General features: G+C 35.0%; 1 protein-coding gene across 3 annotated transcripts; it reads right to left on the reverse strand.

Moving 5' to 3' along the window:
- Positions 1–189: 189 nt before the first annotated feature.
- Positions 190–18,288, reverse strand: thrap3a (thyroid hormone receptor associated protein 3a). Of its 3 annotated transcripts, none has more exons than XM_046846235.1 (11): positions 18,079–18,288; positions 10,522–10,677; positions 7,652–8,527; positions 6,231–6,938; positions 4,960–5,111; positions 4,371–4,482; positions 4,166–4,250; positions 3,238–3,419; positions 2,828–2,981; positions 2,231–2,374; positions 190–1,111 (listed from the first exon to the last, which is right to left on the reverse strand). In XM_046846235.1, the coding sequence occupies exons 2-11, from the start codon at positions 10,665–10,667 to the stop codon at positions 896–898; spliced, it is 2,775 nt and encodes a 924-aa protein (XP_046702191.1). In that variant the 5' UTR covers positions 10,668–10,677; positions 18,079–18,288; the 3' UTR covers positions 190–895. The 3 variants fall into 3 exon arrangements, with proteins under 3 accessions (XP_046702191.1, XP_046702190.1, XP_046702193.1); XM_046846234.1 differs by having other exon boundaries at positions 2,231–2,377; XM_046846237.1 differs by lacking the exons at positions 10,522–10,677; positions 18,079–18,288 and adding an exon at positions 9,274–9,408 and having other exon boundaries at positions 2,231–2,377.
- Between the last annotated feature and the right edge of the window lie 550 nt (positions 18,289–18,838).

The following is an 18,838-nucleotide window of genomic DNA, read 5'->3' on the forward strand; positions in this document are numbered from 1 at the left end:
AAAGGATTTTAATGATTGGGTTTTAATGATCTAACTGTAGTAGGTGGATCCCATGGTCTGACTGAGTTTGTGAAAGGATGAGTATTCCTCTCAAACCTAGGCCTTGACCGATAAAAAGACTCTGTCTAAGCATTAGCAATGTTTCAATGTAAACACCATTTAATAAATTAAAAGTAACTTGGATATGGGTCTGATAAAGAACTGCAGATATTTATTGTATGAACAATTAGCTAACTGCAGAGAAATCAATCAGCTTTAAATACACAGCACTGACATACAGAGACATGGTCAACGTGGTGATAAATTTTTAGAAAACAATTTACTCTCATGGAAAATATGCATCACAAATATAATAAAATGCAATGGGCAGTTTAAAAGGGGTAATTTGCATAATTTTGGTTTCTGCCACAGTAGATTCACATGAATCTATGTAAGATTTGACCACAGGTCATGAAGGGAAGAAAAAGAACTCTGTCCAATGGAAAAAAATCCTGTGTATGATGTATGGTACAAGTCCAGTGTCAGTTTATATTATATCAACACTAGATTATCACATACAAGCAAAATCAGATCAGTAAATCCAGATCTGAACGTACATATGCTTTAATGGTTATTGCATGAAAATCAACAATTAAAGGTGCACAAAAATTCATAAAAAGTGCTAAATCGATTTCACAAAATGGGTTAAAAATATCCATAATAAAAGAAATAGCTGGATTCTAATGATCTTCTATGAAGTATACTTATATGTACTACAGCATCCTACCCCTGTTGATAAGTGCAACTGCTAACATTGGTGTATAAGGTTTCAATTAATTTCACCAACATACGATAGGGTTTCCAATAAAGGAAAGCATCCAGTTAATCTTCTAGCCCCCAATTCCAAGGCAATGACTCATGCATTGTTTTGATCCTTCTGGTCCCTTCTGCCTGGTTCACCATCGCAACCACTGGCCTTGAAGTTGTCATGGGTCCATTTAGAGTTGTTAGTTGTGATGGAAATGGTGGGCCTTCGTAGGATGAAACGACCTTTGGCGCGAGGGATGGTAGACTGGCCATGCCCTTGTGTGTCTTCCCACTTCCTCTCACTTTCAACGACCTTTTTATCTAACTACAGAACATAAAATAATATGAAGTTCAGTTATTGTGGAAATCAGTAAATACTACATTTTGTAATGCTTAACATTAAAAAAACAAGCAAAAAAAAAAACTAAAACATAATATTCCTATAATAGTGGATATATACAATATTTATGAACATCACAGTAATACGGTAAAATATTGGAAAATGCTTTGGCAGGGTAATATAAACTGCCATGATTTTCAGTGAATTTGCATATTAATTTAATTGTTGTATATATGGAGAATTATTTATTTAATTTTGAATGACGTTATATATTCTTATTTTAAAGTGAAAATGTAAAATGATTTATTTAAGCTTGTTCAGTTTGCATTCAAAACATAATTTGATGTTTCTTAGACGTTCACTGGCTAGATAACTACAAGGTCTCTAATATTCATATTATTCATAATAAAATTTGCATAAAATTAAATTATAACCTGATATTATGTGTGCAGGTATACTCCACCCTAAAATTATTAGTAATTAGACTCTGTAAGAATTACAGACTGCCTCAACCCAGATTCCACCCTACGCTATATCAAAATAAGCTCAGTAGTTATGTAGAATTTCAGTTGTATCAATCAGAATCATAGACTTAATTTAATCATTCTGGGAGAAGCAGCAAGCCCCAAGGACTATCTCTAACCAAAAGGTATCTGAGACCATGATTATCATTCACACAATACCCCTTCCTGACCTGCTGGGGGGCCAGCACCAGCAAAGGTGTGAATACCGGTGATTACCCCTGCTGACCTCCGCCCCGAGAATGGTATCCCCCAGCCTTTTGTTTCCTCACACATGTCCTATATCTAATTTACATTTAAAGGATAACTCCGGTCTATACTTCAAAGAAAAGAACAATATAAAATATCTGGGCAGAGTTTGCTCTGGGTTCTTTCTGACTCCGATGAACCCAAAGTGCTTCATGTATTTTGTCACTGCTACGCTGTTATAAACTTCTTCATTACGATCTTCGTTGTCCTCATCATTTTTTCTTACAACTGATTACTGATTATTTTTAGTATGACCTAAACAAAGACTTTGGCCTCTTTGTCATTCATAGAGCAAGTACGAACCCTGCAGAAAATTTGGTCTCTGACAACATACCATGTAGTATTTCTTGCTTTTGTCCATTTGTTCAGAATCCCAGTCCATGTTGTTGGAAAGGCCTGAGACATGAGCACTGTTATTGGACTGGTTATCATTTCCAAGGCAATTCCCTCTGTTCCAACCCCTACCTCGTATCCGGAACTGCTATAAAATAAGTGTGCATAGTGTAGAGATAATGTCAAAATGCTGTTAATAAAATTTACCATTGAACTTATTGTAATTTTAACTTGTTATTTTAAAGGTTTTTATTATATATACAACATATTCTGCACAATTACAGTGCCATTCTGCAATTGAAAGTTTAAAATTATTTTAAAACAGTTGTATCAACCTAGGGAGCATCAGTAACTGCAATACAAAATTCTGAAGTAATTATATTGGCTCCATCAGTGCAGAATACTTTTCACTGGTTTGACTTAAAATATTAAAGCTTGTCAACTGAGATAATTTTACTGAAAGCAAATTTATGTTCAATTTTTCAAATCTCTTGAAAAGCCTTTTCCAAACTGATCATTATATAAACAAATTGTGATTAAATAGTACAATAAATTGCTCTTAGCTCATGAAGAAAGCTATAGCATAATGAATGCTTACAAATCCACTATGTGCCTGTCCCGTTTCTGTGGCTCCAACACATTCTCTGACCTGGAGTTGAGTCAAACATTTTTCTGTAGACTCTGCCTCCTCCTCATGAACACAAGAAGACGAGGATGAGGAGCAAGAGCGTTCTCGTTTTTGCTTGCTTTTTCTGTAAAATAAAATAATAGCAGTTGGCTAAATTATATAACTGGTCTCTGTTTAATGGAACTAGGAGGTGCAAAAAAGAAATTCTAGAAATGTCTTGAATATTTAATACAAGTAGTGTATATTTTGTTGTAATGTATAATAAGTATAAGTGCATGTTAATTAGACCATAATCCAATATTCTTAATGAGCATACAGATAAATACTAGGGCAATATTTCTCTTGTATGTATATACAATATAAAAAGCTAAAGAACTTACTTATATATTTTGTTTTGTTTGGATGATTTCTCAGCTGAGGTTTCCATGTTTGATTCAGGAGATTGCCCAAATCCCGATTTTTCCTCCTGTTTCTCATTTGTCTCTCTGCTTAAATATTTTTTACTCTGCTCAACATTTATCGGAAGATCCACTGTATCTCCTTTAAACAGTTTCACTTCAGCCTGCGTGTAGGAGACAAAAAGACGTCATGGCCAGACTAAAGATTAGTGACGCATTCCAGTTGTGTCTTTCAAAATTATATTCGAAGGGAACACAATGACTTTACAAATGATTTAGCAATGCAGTCAAACCTGCTTTAACAGCACATTTGAAACCCCTTTCTGCACTAAGCACTAACAAATAGATTATAAACTATAGCCATCAGGACCTTAAAGGCTTCATCTTCAATTCAGGAGTCCTTCCAAGGCTTAACATGTTTTGAAACATTGTAGAGAACAAGCACTGGCAGACTAAATCAAAAATGACCATATGACAATGCTTGCAGTGGATGTAAAAGCATTTTAATTATTTTTTGTTTGTTGTTGTTGTCTTGTTTTGCTCTGTTCAGGCTATGAAGAAGAATACTTACTATGATGTTTGATAAGAGTCCCTTGAATGGCTTTGCCATGGGAGCAACTGGTCACTTCCATTTATGACTGCTCATTTCTTGACACAACTGCCTTAGGAAGGCTTGTACCCACAGTAAACCATAACCATCAATTGTTGTGGGGAAATTTACAATGCAATTAACTGAATGTGCCCATTTTTTCACATCTCACTTTCATTTAGCAGTGAGATTGTGTCTCTCTTGCAATAGAAAAGGAGGGGCTTAGAGAGAGGGGGTGGGGGGATGCTAAAGATGCTCTGGCTGGCTCACTCTCGCAGCATTCTTTTCCAAAATATGGCATATTTCAAAATTTTCTGTCACCTTGGAGCTGCTATCCCCGGAGCCTTTCAACTCATCAAACAGGAATAAGTGTCTCTTAAAAGCACTGGGAGAAACATCAATTCTCCTGTGGAACAAGATCAAAGAAAGAAAGAAGTTTATGGGTTTTTAGGAACATCTGCAATTTCTGAGTATGATGATAAATTCATTAAACATAGTCAGAATGATAAAGGTGAATCTTCAATACCTGCGTATCTCTGGACTCTTTCTTTGCTTCATAATTTCTTTCTCAGCTGCTAGTCTTTGGTACATGGTAAATCGATCACTTAGAGTCATTCCAGAAGAAGAGAAATGTTGCTCTATGGGGGAAAGATTTTTGATTACTGACAAATGTCACTTGGGTGAACTAAATATGTACACAGACAAAACTGAAACACATAATAATTGGTATTCCATTAAATCATACCACTTTCACAATACAGGTGATTCCTTATGAGTTTTCAGATTAAAGAACATATCGAGTCACAGTATAACAGTATCCCAGTGCCCACTGACCGCCATGAATTCTTCTATAATCTGCATAATATTATTCAACTATTCATTCAGTTCTGTTTGAATATCATTGCCTTTTAAATGTCTGACACTTGACTGTGGGTATGGGGGTGAGCATATTTTAAATAGTACAGTTCAAATTATTTAGTTTGCACCACCCATCAACTCCAGAATTAAGAAGAGTGCTTATTTACCTGTTGAACCACATATAAAACAATGCATTGGTAAAGCTGCAACTGGAAAACAATAACAGGTGTTTAATAGATCTTAGACATTTTACTCACCTGTGATATAATGGACAATTGAAATGACATGCTGTGCAAACAGCTCTTTTGGGCTCCTGCATAAATTGTTACACCAACGGTATTGAAGTGGCTTTTTATCGCAGTGGACATGATCCATATTGTTTTTCCAATCATTACACAAAACAGATGAACTGTAAGACATAACAAACTTTTAAAAACTAGTGCAAGTTTCTCCACTCAGTAAAAAGACTATTTAGAAAAAAAACAGCAAATGGATTAAGACCTATAATGATGAAAAAAAAGTGTTGATACACACTGTAGTGTCTCAACATTCACATTCTGTAAGTGCATTTAGGTTTCTTTGGATATCCGGTTATTTACACAAATTGTCTGTGTTCTGCAAAATGTTTTAGGAGTAAGACGCAATTATTGCTTGTCAGTTTTTTTTTATATCTGTAAAAATCTATACTACAGAAACTACCCTGAAATACAGTTAGCGAGAAATACATAAATGCACTGCTACTTATATAATAATTCAATATCAGCATTCAATACCACATGTGATATAGACTTAGACAGCTGAGCTATAATTCTTCAATATACAAGTGTGTCCTTTTATGTCTACTATGTAAAATGGAATAGCATAAACCAAGCTAAATTAAATGGTTAAGGAGATCACTAATTAATTAATACTTAGAGAACTAGCAATATCCATATACAACATGTAACTGTTTATAATGTCAAATACACAGTACTGGTGCCTCCAAACTGGCAATGACTGTAATCCAGAAAAGAAATTACGAGCAAATACGCAGACAGAAATAGAAATGGGAGTGATCACAGAATTGCTCATTTTAAGCAACTTGGATTGGAGGCTTTACATTTAATAACAGTTAGGAGTTACAAAAAGAGAAAACCGAGAAAATGTAAATTAAATGTAATTGACAGAATTGCAAAAAAAAAAAAAAAAAAAAAGATTAACTGTGGAGCATTCAATTTCATATTAAAATTGGGAAAACACCAAATATAAGAAAAAAAGGCAATTTACAGAAGAGTAAAAAAGTACATTAAATATAATACTGAAGAGTTCTCTGTGGCAATTTTAGTCAATACCATTAATCAAAGCCTGTATGCCTAATCAGTGGCCTTCCGTAATTCAAGCTTCCTCCATACTTCACAATTTGAGTAACTAAATACAAAATGGGTATCTAATTTAGTACTATAGAGTACTGGCATAGCAATGTAAGTAACAGAAACGTTGGAACATGCTTTAAAAATAAAAAATAGTAAAAAAATAGTAAAATATTTACCTTGCTAGCTCGTCACTAAGGGAATCCATCCTTAGACTAAAATCTCTTTCTCTTTTTGTAGAAGCTCTGGGTAAGGAATCATCACCCACATTTAATAACATCTCTTGTTCTTGGATTTCAGAGCTCCTTCGTGAAATAGGTTTATATGTGGGAGAAGGACTTAATGTCATTTTGGCCTTTCGTTTAATCTTTGAGGGTCTTTCAGGGGAAAGGTCCTCAATCTTACGTGCAAACTTCTCCCTTTCAGAAAGAGCAGATACAATGCTTGCAGCCCTCTCCTTCTCTCGGTTTATTAGAAAGGCCTCAAGCTCATCATCCCATGTTTTGTCATCCAACCTCTTTAAATGTTCCTCAAACAGTTCACGAGCTGACAATGCAATTTTGCTTTTATGAGAAGATGCTTCATTTTCCAAATCCCTCATCTGTGAATGGGGTTCAGTGTGCTCACTGCCTTCATCCTCCCCATCTTCTGAGAGGATTGCTGCCCTGAAACTACTGGAGGTTGTGTTCCCCTTGAAATTGTCTACATATTTGTACCTCTCACTCTCCTTTTTGTTTTTGGGTTGTGCAGGTAACCTGGGTAATCTTGGACCAGTGCCTTCACATTTACTATTTCTATTTTCAGGAAATGCATTTCCATTGTCTGCCATGTTCTCCATAATTTGATCTGCAAGAGCCTGCTTTTTGCTCTTCTGCTCCTCTAAGAATCTAAGAATCAATGGAAAGAGAATTTGCCAGTTAAATAAGTATGTCCAGAGTCACAAAAGAGAAACTATAGAAGAGAGAATTAATGAAAGGATTTCAGAAAGAAAGTCTCTTGGAATCTGAGAGAATATTTTTATATTGTACATAAGTATACATAATCTGAAATTCTTAACCTGTATCGGCATTATTTTTTTTTTATTGTGCTGATGCCACAAGATTGGCTGTTTATATATAACTAAATGGAGTACAATTGCACAAGCATTCAATTTAAAGTGAGTGTATATTTGTCATGTGTGCAATAAACATTATAGCTAATTACTACATTAAAATATTAATTGTGTAAAATATTACAATTCATACCTTAACATGTTAAGATAATAATTATAATTATTTGAAACAATGATTAGTAATCTCATGTGAAATAAATTTGCCTGAATACAAAAAATCACAGAAATCCATTATATTTGTGTGAATGCTTGTGTAAAGAATATTCGTGAATTTGTGAAACTTCCAATTGACCATGACAAATTTAAACATTTAAACTGTTTTCTTAAAATTCATGTTGGCCCAAATATGTTTTAAGAATTCTTTCGATCTATGCAGCAGTAAATTACCTGTAGTTGCTGTATAGGGCTGAATCATTGACTGAAACATTCTTCCTTTGTAAAATGAGCTACAAAATGTACAAGTGCAAGCAAAATATAAAATGAGCTTACTTTTTAAAAGCTATAGAGATGGCAACTGCATCCTCTTCCTGGTCAGCATTTGATAAAAGCCCAAAGCCTGAGAAAACTGTTGTGGGGCTTTTCTTTTGAGGGCTACTGGTAGAAAGAGTAGAAGCAACAGGCTGGCTGTAGGTGGCACCATTGCTAGTTGCTCCCGAATTTCCAGCCACAGGATCACTGGAGGCTGAATCGTCCTGGACAGCACTGACAACAGAGTGAATATGTGGACTGGCCCTCTTTGGGCTGCTGTCATGGGTTATTGGAAACAGATACGTTTTATTGGCCTTCGCTTGACATTTACTTCCGTCTACTTCTGGGGGGTGTCCCTCTTGCACTGGCAGTGTGGCATCTCCTCCTCCAACTTTCTGGCTTTCCTTGGGTGAAGATAGAACCTCTGTTCCAGCTTTACTATTCTGCTTAGCAGAAGAATTTATCTGTTGAGATAAGCTGGAAGAAGAGGAGTGGTGTGAATGCTGTGATGAAGATCTGTCAGAGCGGTGTGAATGATTTAGCGACTGCGGACTGCTTGAACGTTTCTTGGGGGTGCGAGAATGGCCCCTCTTGGGGCTATGAGCATGCTGTTTTTGCTGTTGCTGCACATACTGTTGCTTCTGGGGTTTCTGCTGTTTTTGTTGTGGATATTGGCAAAAGTTTTGCCAATTGTTTGATCTATAATTATTGTATCCACCTCCACCACGCTGGAAGCGACCACGGAAGAAACCTCGTCCTCTGCCCCGGAAGTAATAAGGCCTCCGGAAGCTTCTATGGTAACCTCTGAACTCCCGTTGGTTCTGATATTCCCGTGGCTGTTTTCGTCCCCGGTTATGGAATGGAGAATGGGATCTGGAGCGAGAGCGAGATCTAGAGCTTGAAGATAGCAAGAACAATGCTTGACTGAGTATATAGCATATACAGAATATATGTGGGCCAAATTTACATGCTCATTAATATTTCAAAAAGAGAATGATGCAAACAGAGAACATTACAGGTCATCAAAAGCTAATTATTCCGTGTATAAGATACATTTAGCATCTAAAGCAATTGTTTACATAACTTAAGTTGCATCGGTTTGAGTACACTTATTTGAGTTGCAGCTGCATGGAGTATTTTGTTCACAAGGTGGCTCTAGAACACCACATAACCCAAAATGGATACATGGTTCACCTTTTTGTCCAATACTATATTTCCCTCACACGCTATTTTATACATGATAAACAGCTGGTAAACCTAATTACTCACGAAAAAAAACACAATATGTATGAAAACTTGTTGACAAGAACTATGTATTATATTTATTCCCAGTTTACTTTAGAAAGTATAAACAAATTGTGTGATGCTTCCAAACACGTATAGATTTATTTTCCTAAATGGCCTAAATGGTTACTTTTCCATTTGCTGTTTTTACACCCATGCCACTTTTATAATCTTTTTTGAACTACAATGGAATTAAACTAAAATTCTTTCATTTGAAACAAATAACTTTAGCTTTTTAACCGGACACAAAGCACATACAGTATACTGTACACAACAAAATATAATTTCTTTAGCTAAATTGATTCATTAACCAACTGTAATTAGTCTTGTTAATCATTTTACTGCACAATTGTACTCACCTAGTGAGATTTTTCATTGGAATAAAGAGGGAAAAAAGAGATACCCAGAGCAGCACTGCACTCTTATAGAGAGTGAGAAAGGTTCTGCATCTCTTGTGCTGAGTGTGTATGGAAAGAGTCAGTCACATGGGTCATCTGGGAAAGATTTCCACTCTTATTCTGCCAAGCAGGAGGAGGTTTTTCGACTGCCAGTTACGCCACACTATTCTTACCCAGAAAATACAGCTACGGTTATAAATCTAAGAAGTCCAAAATGTAATTTTGTTCTAGAGTAAATTTAAAACTTTTAATAAAAAAATAAATAAATAAATGCTCTGAGCATTTCATTCTCTTGAATGAATCAAATTATTTATTTTGGCATTTTTCATCACTAAAGGCAAATAAATTTATTTAAGTAAAGGAAATCTCTAACTAAAATACAAAGTATTGGCAATGCATCTTGAATTTTTTTTTTTTTTACAAAGTGTGCATTTTGTGAAAAACAAGCCAGTTATATTTCTCTTTGTAGAATAATAAAGAAGCTGGAGAGAAAACTGGAAATTATCCTACTCATACAGAAAGCCATACTAAGCCTACATAAACCCACAATCCTTACAGATAGGGTGTGTTTTGCTGACTAACTTGAAAGTTTAAGCTAAATCAGACTTTTCCACAGCTTAACTCAATTATTTTGGTAAACTGGACAACTTTATACATAAGAGAATAAAAGCTCTGTTTATGATCTTTATTCTTCAGAACAGTCATTACTAGTTAAAGCATTAATGGAGCGGTTTCAGCGGCTTTGGATTCTTGAGGTTTTTTAAATGTTTTTATTTGAATCAATTCTCAACGGATAGCTATACTTAGAAATGGCAAGATGATTATTTTCACAACAGATACTACAAAACTATAAAGCAATTAAGCTTTTTTATTAGATGCTATGTTGTCCTGCATTATGTTTTATAATGCATTGAAGCACAGTGTTATATTTGTAAATAAATATCTTGCACAAAATCTTCAGCTGTTATTTACAGCACATGAACAGGACGAACAAAACCATTCATTTGTTAAATGTTTTCTTCTGTCTCAGTTTCAGCTGTTTACTGAAACTGTGTCTTGAAACCTGAACCTGATACTATAACTCCTAATCTAGTGATTTTAAAACCAAAATTTAGAACCATCTCTGCAAGTATTTGTGCACAATAAAAGGCTCTGAGGGCTAAAATCTACTAACCACAAGTTGGTTCATATGTTTGTGTGGGAATTTACCCATAGCGGTGCTTCCTTGACCGAGACTGTGAACTGCTTCTAGATCTGGAGCGGGAGTCAGAACCTGATCTCGACCTGGAGGCTGATCGTGAGTAAGTTCTTGAAGATGATCTTGGTGTCTTCGACATCACTGCTGGACAGCTCATTTACAGATTCCTATCAGAGAATGCAGCGAAAATAAAATAGTTGACAATAACAGAGGATCTACTTAACATATATTTAAAATAAGCCTAACCAAATACAGAAACCTTGATATTAAACGCTGTAGCAGTTTGCAGGATTATTTGTTCAACCAACCAAGCAGACCAATTATAGGTTCCCGTGTAAAATAATATTCATTTAAATTCATTTGTGTCACAAACATTTCACAGAAATTTCAACATTTTGGTGGCTTACAGTGGCCCAACACTAAACCTACATAAGTACATTTTATTTTCTTTATAAAAAATGTGAAATACATTATATACTTCTATTCTTCTTTATTTATTTGCTTTATTATTATTATTATTATTTCAGTTTTACTTAAAAAAGGTGCAGCTGGAAGCTTCTATCACCAAAACAAAGTCATTGTAAGTGCAAACATACTTGGCAATAAAAAGCTCATTCTGATTCAAATTCGGATTTATATTGTATTTTTTCCCCTTTTAGTTTGTGTGATTTTTGTTTTAGTTTTTTTTTACATAATGTTTATAGGCCAGAGCATTTGAATCCTGTAAAATACCAGGCTTCTAGGGCAATCTTGGTTCATAATTTCCAGTGGTGAACAGTAATGAAGCAAATTTAATTTGTTACCATACTTAAGTACCGTAATTTCCAGACTATTAAGCGTACCCATATATAAGCCGCACCTACAGAATTTGACAAAGATTGTTATTTTGAACATAAATAAGCCGCACCTGTCTATAAGCCTGTCTACACTGAAACTAATGAACTTTACACAGGCTTTAACGACAGTGTCTGTTACACAGTGTAACGGGTGAAATATTTTGTGGCTCCTTTAAGAGCAAAGCGGCATTTTGGGAATAGCCTGCCGCTGCATTTTTCCCGGTATTACTGCATGTGTGCAAGACCGAGGAATATGACCTTATTATTTTCTGATTTCTGTTGCAACTGGAGTTAGTGAGCTATCCCATGACCCAGACTCAACGCATTACAACGGCTTGTATCTAAACAGTAGCCTACCAAGAAAGTCATTGTTCACTGTCCTCCTTCTTCCTTACACAACTATTTCTCTCGGGAGTTTATCTTTTGGCATCATCGTGCGTTTAAAAATTACCACCGGTGGAAGTTTATTCTCCCGATGCCGTGCAGCTCAGAACACAGGTGAAATGTTCGGAAATTTCATTGGTCTAATGTTATGTCGCTCAGTTTTTTGGCTTGAAGTTTGTGAAACCGGGAAAAACCCAGGAAAAATCCATAAATTAGCCGCTTTGTTGTTTATGCCGCGGGGTTCAAAACGTGGGAAAAAAGTAGCGGCTTATAGCCAGAAAAATACGGTAGCTTTTTCACGTATCTGTATTTTACTGAAGTATTTCCATTTGGTGAGACTTTAACTTTAACTTCGCTACATTTCAAAGTCATATATCTTACTTTTTACTCATCTACATTTTGCGAAATTGGTCGTCCTTTTTATGAGTGGATAAAAACGTAACTGGTCAAGCACGTGGCAAGCCACCAATCAGGGTAGAACACGTGATCTGTTTTAAACTTGTTTTGATTATTGCTTGGTGTATCTACTTATCACCAACATACAGTTCAGCTTTAGTTCAACAGCAAGCAGAACATTTTGAGAGAAATAAATGATGGAAGAAACTCCTGACTCCTGTTTGACTAATTAATACAATTCTATTAATAAATTGGTGTGCTAAGAGTAACTTTAGAGTCTTTTCATATACACTGAGTCTTGTGACAAAAATTACAATAGAAACATTACAGTTATAATAAATTATAGTAGTTTGGATACTAAAGTACATTTAAAGGGAAATACTTTTACTCAAGTTAAAGTTTAAAGGGATTACTTTTGTATTTTTACTGGAGTAATATTTTAATTACTGTATCTCCACGTACAATCAAGTACATGGTTTGTGTACTTCATCCACCACTGATAATTACAAACCAGAGCCACTCTGCATTTCAAAGTTTTCTCACCATACAAACGAGGACCCTTTTGAAATTAAATTGCAGTCACAAAAATATTAACAACGGAGTTGTATTAAACTTCTCTAGCAAAACTCAAAAACATACAGTTTAATTTTGCTAATATGTGGCCGTTAGTCCAATATCTTGCCATTTCACTAAATTTACAAATTCATAAACAGTCATGTGAAAATTAAAGTACACCCTCTCTGAATTTGATGTCTTTACATATCATGACATCATAAAAAATTATCTGGCCCTTATCAAGTTTCAGAATTTAGTATATACAGCCTCAGATAACCAGCAGCAAACTATGTTGCAAAATGTTATTATTATTTTTTTTACAAAAATTAAGACAAACTATGGATGAAAAATGAAATACAACCTATAATCAGTTTCTTACATTGTTATGGAGGAATTTTGGCTATGCTTTACAATGTTACTTCAGTTCATTGAGCTTTCTGGGCAATTATGTAATGACATGACATAATGCTGGTTAATTATCTATCATACAAAGAAGAAGGCATGCGTGAACCTGATCCAGAAACAGAGCCATCCTCCTGGCAAAAGCTCAATTACAATGTACTAAAGCAAAGTGGAAAAGTGTTCTGTGGTCAGACAAATCAAAATGAATATTTATTTTTGGAAAATCATGGACATCACATCCTCTGGACTAAAGAGGAGAGGGACCATCTGGCTTGTTATCAGCACTCAGTTCAAACAGCTACATCTCTGCTGGTATGGGAGTGCATTAGTGAATGTGGAATGGGTAGCTTGAACATTCGGAAAGGCTCCATCAATGATATATACAGGCATTAGAGCAACAAATGCTTCCATTCATAACATTTAATTTTCAGGCAGGATATTTAAGAAAGGCAATGCTAACTGCATAATGCATCTATTACAATAGCATGACTTCATAGTAGAGAGTCATGCTATGGGTCCGGGTGCTGAACTGGCCTGCCTGCAGTCTATACCTTTTACCATTTGGTGCATCACAAAACAAAAAATACATTCCTCTTCCAAAACATCAGCAACTATACTGTAATTGTACTGGTTATAATTATACTGTCAAAAGTCTGTAGAGTTTGAGATGTACTGAGCATTGCACGATCTGCCTTGGGATGAATTTCCTGGCATGTCCACTCGTGGGAAGATTGGTAACTGTCTTGAATGTTTTCCACTTCTTCAATCTTTCTCACTGTAGAATGATTTAAATTAAGTTGTGTTTAAATTGGTCTTATAACCCTTTCCAGATTGAAAGGCAGTAGCAATTAATTCTCTAAGATCATTGCCTTTCCTCTTTGGAGTTGAATTAACACACACCTGAATGCTTCGGACCAAATGGCTAACATTTGGGCTTTTATAGAGATGGTCACATGTTTCAAATTCAGCATTAGAAATATTGTTTATATAAAGCCTCCTGGATCATGTTTTTTGTTAATCTGCAGACCAAACACTTTAAGTCCATGTGCCATCTGTTTTCAACACACAATGCAGATTCACTGTTGAGTCACCCATTTATAAATTAAAGTATTATATACATTTGAAGTAGCTGTTGCTTTTGGCTGATAAACTATAATTTCCTTCAGATTCCAGACATGAAGGCTATTTGTTAACTATGCAATCTGTTTGCAACAGTGTTTAAATAGTGACAATTTACTGAACTGGGTTCAAGAGTGTATCACATTCTCACGTGGGTTCAAGAACCATAGAAACTTCTCAACTGTACTCTTTAAAATAAAATAAACCTTTGCATTCAACTGCAATAGCTGTATTAATGACTAATTCAAAGCATGAAAAAACTTTATTTTTTATAATGTACATTTGGGGCCATTTTACAAAGTGAATATATAATCTCAGTGTTTCATCGTCACCACATTCATTTTAGCAAGTCAAATAAGGGATCTTCAATGTTTATAAAAATTAGGTAAAAAACAAACTTAAAAAAAAAAGTTTAATAGGTAAAACAATTGTTTACAAACAGACCTATTTCTGCTTAAGTACACTATCAGAGTTTTAGTGGGCCAAACATTTACATACCCGAAGCTGACTGCCTCTTTCAACAGTCTCCAGAATGTCAGTTTCCAGAAACTGACATTGATTTTCAAAAGCTTTTGTTTGTCCAATTGTCATAAATTAGATTAGTAATTGAAAGTGATCCAGTGGTTTGCTTTTGATATAATGGTAAAATCCATGCAACTCAGCCAAGAACAAAACTTCTGTAAAAACATATTTTTATACAAATATAAAAATCCTGAAATACTACCACCTTCAGGAAAGAGGCACAAATTATCATCCAAGGATAAACAAACTTTGGTATGAACGGAACCCTAAGACAACAATAAAAGTACTTGAAAGGAGTTAGAGATATCAGGTACCAAAGAATGTTCAACCACTATTAAATAAGTCATTGCAGACTGAAAGGATGAATCTGATTAGGCAAAAATATTGCCATTTATTTTTTTATTACAGCATACCTCACATTGTCTGATAAAGCTATTTGAAACCACAGGTTTATATCAATTCACTCATTCATATACATTATTATTTTCATAGCTGCAGTTCATTCACAGGGACTTGCAATCTGTGGGCTCCACAGATCAAAACTGATTTTAAAAGTTGATTGTCGATATGGTGAAGTTTATGGAATTAGTTTCTAGAAACAACTTTTTTTACTGATGTTTTACATCATTAAGCATACCAATAAATTGAAAAAGTATGGCATTCTTTATTAACTAAATGGTGGTATCCTCTTTAAATTGCTGTTGTATAAAAGTATAAAACATTTGCTGTAACAGTGTAACACAATGGGACAATTCTGTTACTACATTAACATATAAATAGAAGCTAAGACAAACACTATGGTCAAAGGTATAAAGTTCATTATAAATCAAATTGTAGTTGGCTATGAGAATGATGCATTGTTTACATTAGCAAAACTTAAGATTCTCTTAATGTATTATTATAAATATGATGTCTGTAAATGGAAAATCTCAATAAAACTGTTGGCTGATTCAGACATGGAAGCTTTTTGCTGAAGAAGTACAACTGGATTCTGCTGATGCAAGAAACAATGAGATGCTTTTTAAAGAAGAAGATTTGTTAAGAGCAGCTGTTTCCAACACATGCTCCACGGCCATAATTTGATGTCTAAAAAATAATTGAGCATTTGTTAGCGACAAAACACACACACCACCTCCTCCCTATGTCCTTCATGTTCTTGCTCCCTGTCTCTAAAGCTCACATGCAAACAAATGCCTCCTGAAAATGGCAACTGCAGTTTAAGCCTCATCACCTGTTCAATTGAGGGGGTTAAAGTTGATGCAAACAATTGTGAGGCAACCTGATATGTCACCACTAAGCACCCACCACTCAATCAACTGCACTATTATTAAGGCCAGGGATATATCACATAGGCAGCCCTCAGTCACATTTGCTATCTATAAGAAACAAATAGGTGTTTTTGGTCCTTTTAGCTAAGGCCAAAATAACATTTTAAGCTCTTGGTCAATACACAAATAAGCTAAAATGAACAGAATTTGTATACAACTAATACTGGTAGAACCTAATATGTAAGTCTGACAGAAAGTTGAGGTAGGCTACTGAAAATCAGTAGATTACTGCATGAACGGTAGTATCAAAAAGTTTCAAAACTAGCTCTGTTTACCAGAAAGTATTTTATCTACGTTTACACACTATCAGCTTCAAAATTGTCCCTTTGCACAACAATGCAGCACTTCCATAGTTTCTGCCACTTCTGAAATATGTCATAGCTTCTTTTCGAAACTTGTCAAGTACCTTCTGCGATTCGCGCTTGAGCTCCATATTGGTGTCTAAACAGCGATGTTTGAGCTGGATCTTTATCTTTGGGAAGAAGGTGAAGTTCCCGGGAGCCAAATCTGCAGAAGTGACATCATGTGGATTGTTCTCTGACAATCATCATGCACAAGTTGCCGAACGGTTTTGACATTTTCATGGGTTGAGCTCATTGAAGGTCTTACTGATCTCTCGTCACCTTTTATTGATGTTCTTCTGCTCTTAAAGCTTGTGTGCCACTCAAAACACCTTGAACGACTCATTGCAGCGTCGCCGTATATAAAAAGTGTGTAATGTCAAATGTCTCTGTTCCAGATTTGGCCAGTTTCCCACAGAAATTCATATTTGCTCAATATTCAAACTTGCTGTCCATGATTAAATCACAGATGTGGAAATGCCCATGGTCAGAATAGCACCAGTTAGTCTCAAAACTTTTTGATACCACCTCATATGTCTCTATATTACACTGCCAAATATTAACCTTATACCTAACTTTACATCACTATTTTGATGATAAAACCATGTTTTATGTTTCAAACCAATACAAATGATTAAACACCCAAAATTCCAGACACCACACTTTACAAACTGAACAAATAGATATATATTGTCTGTCTTACTATCTAGATAATTCTGTTATATAGCTGTATTTGTGAGCGTATGATTATGATTGATCTGAAATAACTCTTCTATAAAAACTTAAATACAACAAAAAGTCACATATTATATTCTGTAACGTTTTGTTTGTCCAGTGTTTTTAAAATCGGAAACCTAAACATTTTATCTAGAAATGCGTTTGCTTTTAGAAATAAATCTACTAAACATTATCTTACCTTGTTGCTGGAGTGGTACCACTGAAGGAACAACTTTTTTACCTTTAGCTTATCATCTTTATATATAATGTTTACAAATGTGCATAGCACATACCTTTAAAGCTGTACTCCAAAACATTATCATGAGCAATTAAAGTACTTAAAATTATTTTAAAGGTACACTATATCCATGTTTCCAGGTGAAAGATTACAGGTAATGGTACCACATCAATGACATGGTGTGGTTTAGTTTAGCAGCCTTATTTTATCAGTGTAATTAACTACTCATTTACCACATATAGACAAAGTTAATTTATCGATATTGTTTATTTGTGAAAGTTTTTGTTATGCTAGCATTGTTAAAACCTACGTAGCACAATTAAATCAAAAGTATAATAAACATAAAGATACAGAGCATTTGGTTCAAAGCGTGTCTGCCTACCTGTAAATGAGCAGCATTAATCTACATACATATTAATATAGTAGTTAATAAGATCTCTAATATCCTCACTACCTTCGAAGAGCAGATTTTCCTCTTATAAAATGAAAACTTTGGCACGTTATGTAGGTGACCACTTTGCATACAGAACACACACACACACACACACACACACACACACACACACACACACACACACACACACACACATATATATATATATATATATATATATATATATATATATATATATATATATATATATATATATATATATTACTTGGTCATAAAATCAGCAGGTGTAAGTGCAGTTTGTAAGAACTTCACGGATCATTTCTAGAAAGCACTCACCGACTTTGTAGGGTCCAGATACCCGAATGGGATGTTCTTTGAAAAGTCCTCTTTGCTTATCTTTCATTCAGTGACCTCGATCACGCTTGATAAATGATCCAAGTATCCTCTTTCAGCAGCATAAACTTCAGCGTAATGAAGATCAGTGAACTGCAATAGCGCTTAGTAAATGACATGTGCCCTGATCCAATGCTGCGTTATGATCCGCGTATAGACTGGAGCCTAAGTGCAAAATTATGCAAAGGCACCGCACATGTTACATTTGCCCCTCCTCCGCCTCCTCCTCCTCCTCCTTCTCCTCCTCCTTCTCTCTGGTACTACTGAGGTACAGATAACAAATCCCAAAGCATGCCATACCGAGGTGTTATACTACTACAAATACTATGTAGTTTAGAAGTTTGGAAGGAGTCACTAATGCATTTCAGCTGTCAAATACGTAGCTGACAGCTTCCCAGTCTTTATGGTTGCTTCATTTTTTTTATACTGAACACTAAATTCAATCCAAATCGGTAACGAATTTCCATCACAACTGAAGGGCTAACAATCCCTGTCATAAAAAAGTATATACAACTCCTTTACCTGAGTAAAGTTGAAAGAGCTATAAATAGCCTAAAATAAAAATAAAATAAGGAAATGAGTAAAAGTACTAAAATTTCGGTCATATACAGTAGAGTGAAAAAGAAACCTGTTCAAGTTCTATAGTTTTATGTATCGAATGTAATAATAATTATCTGGTCCTTATCAGGTCAGTAGAATTTGG

This window comes from Silurus meridionalis, chromosome 4, assembly GCF_014805685.1.
Source record: "Silurus meridionalis isolate SWU-2019-XX chromosome 4, ASM1480568v1, whole genome shotgun sequence".
Classification (NCBI taxonomy): domain Eukaryota; kingdom Metazoa; phylum Chordata; class Actinopteri; order Siluriformes; family Siluridae; genus Silurus; species Silurus meridionalis.

What these genes read in the sequence shown, in the direction of transcription:
- thrap3a (XM_046846234.1), bottom strand. Translation starts at nt 10,667, where the DNA reads ATGAGCTGTCCAGCAGTGATGTCGAAGACACCAAGATCATCTTCAAGA. An exon ending in ATCTCTATAGCTTTTAAAAA is followed by an intron (nt 6,939 to 7,651) that starts GTAAGCTCATTT and finishes ATTGATTCTTAG; the next exon opens with ATTCTTAGAGGAGCAGAAGA. An exon ending in AAACAAAACAAAATATATAA is followed by an intron (nt 2,982 to 3,237) that starts GTAAGTTCTTTA and finishes TTTATTTTACAG; the next exon opens with AAAAAGCAAGCAAAAACGAG.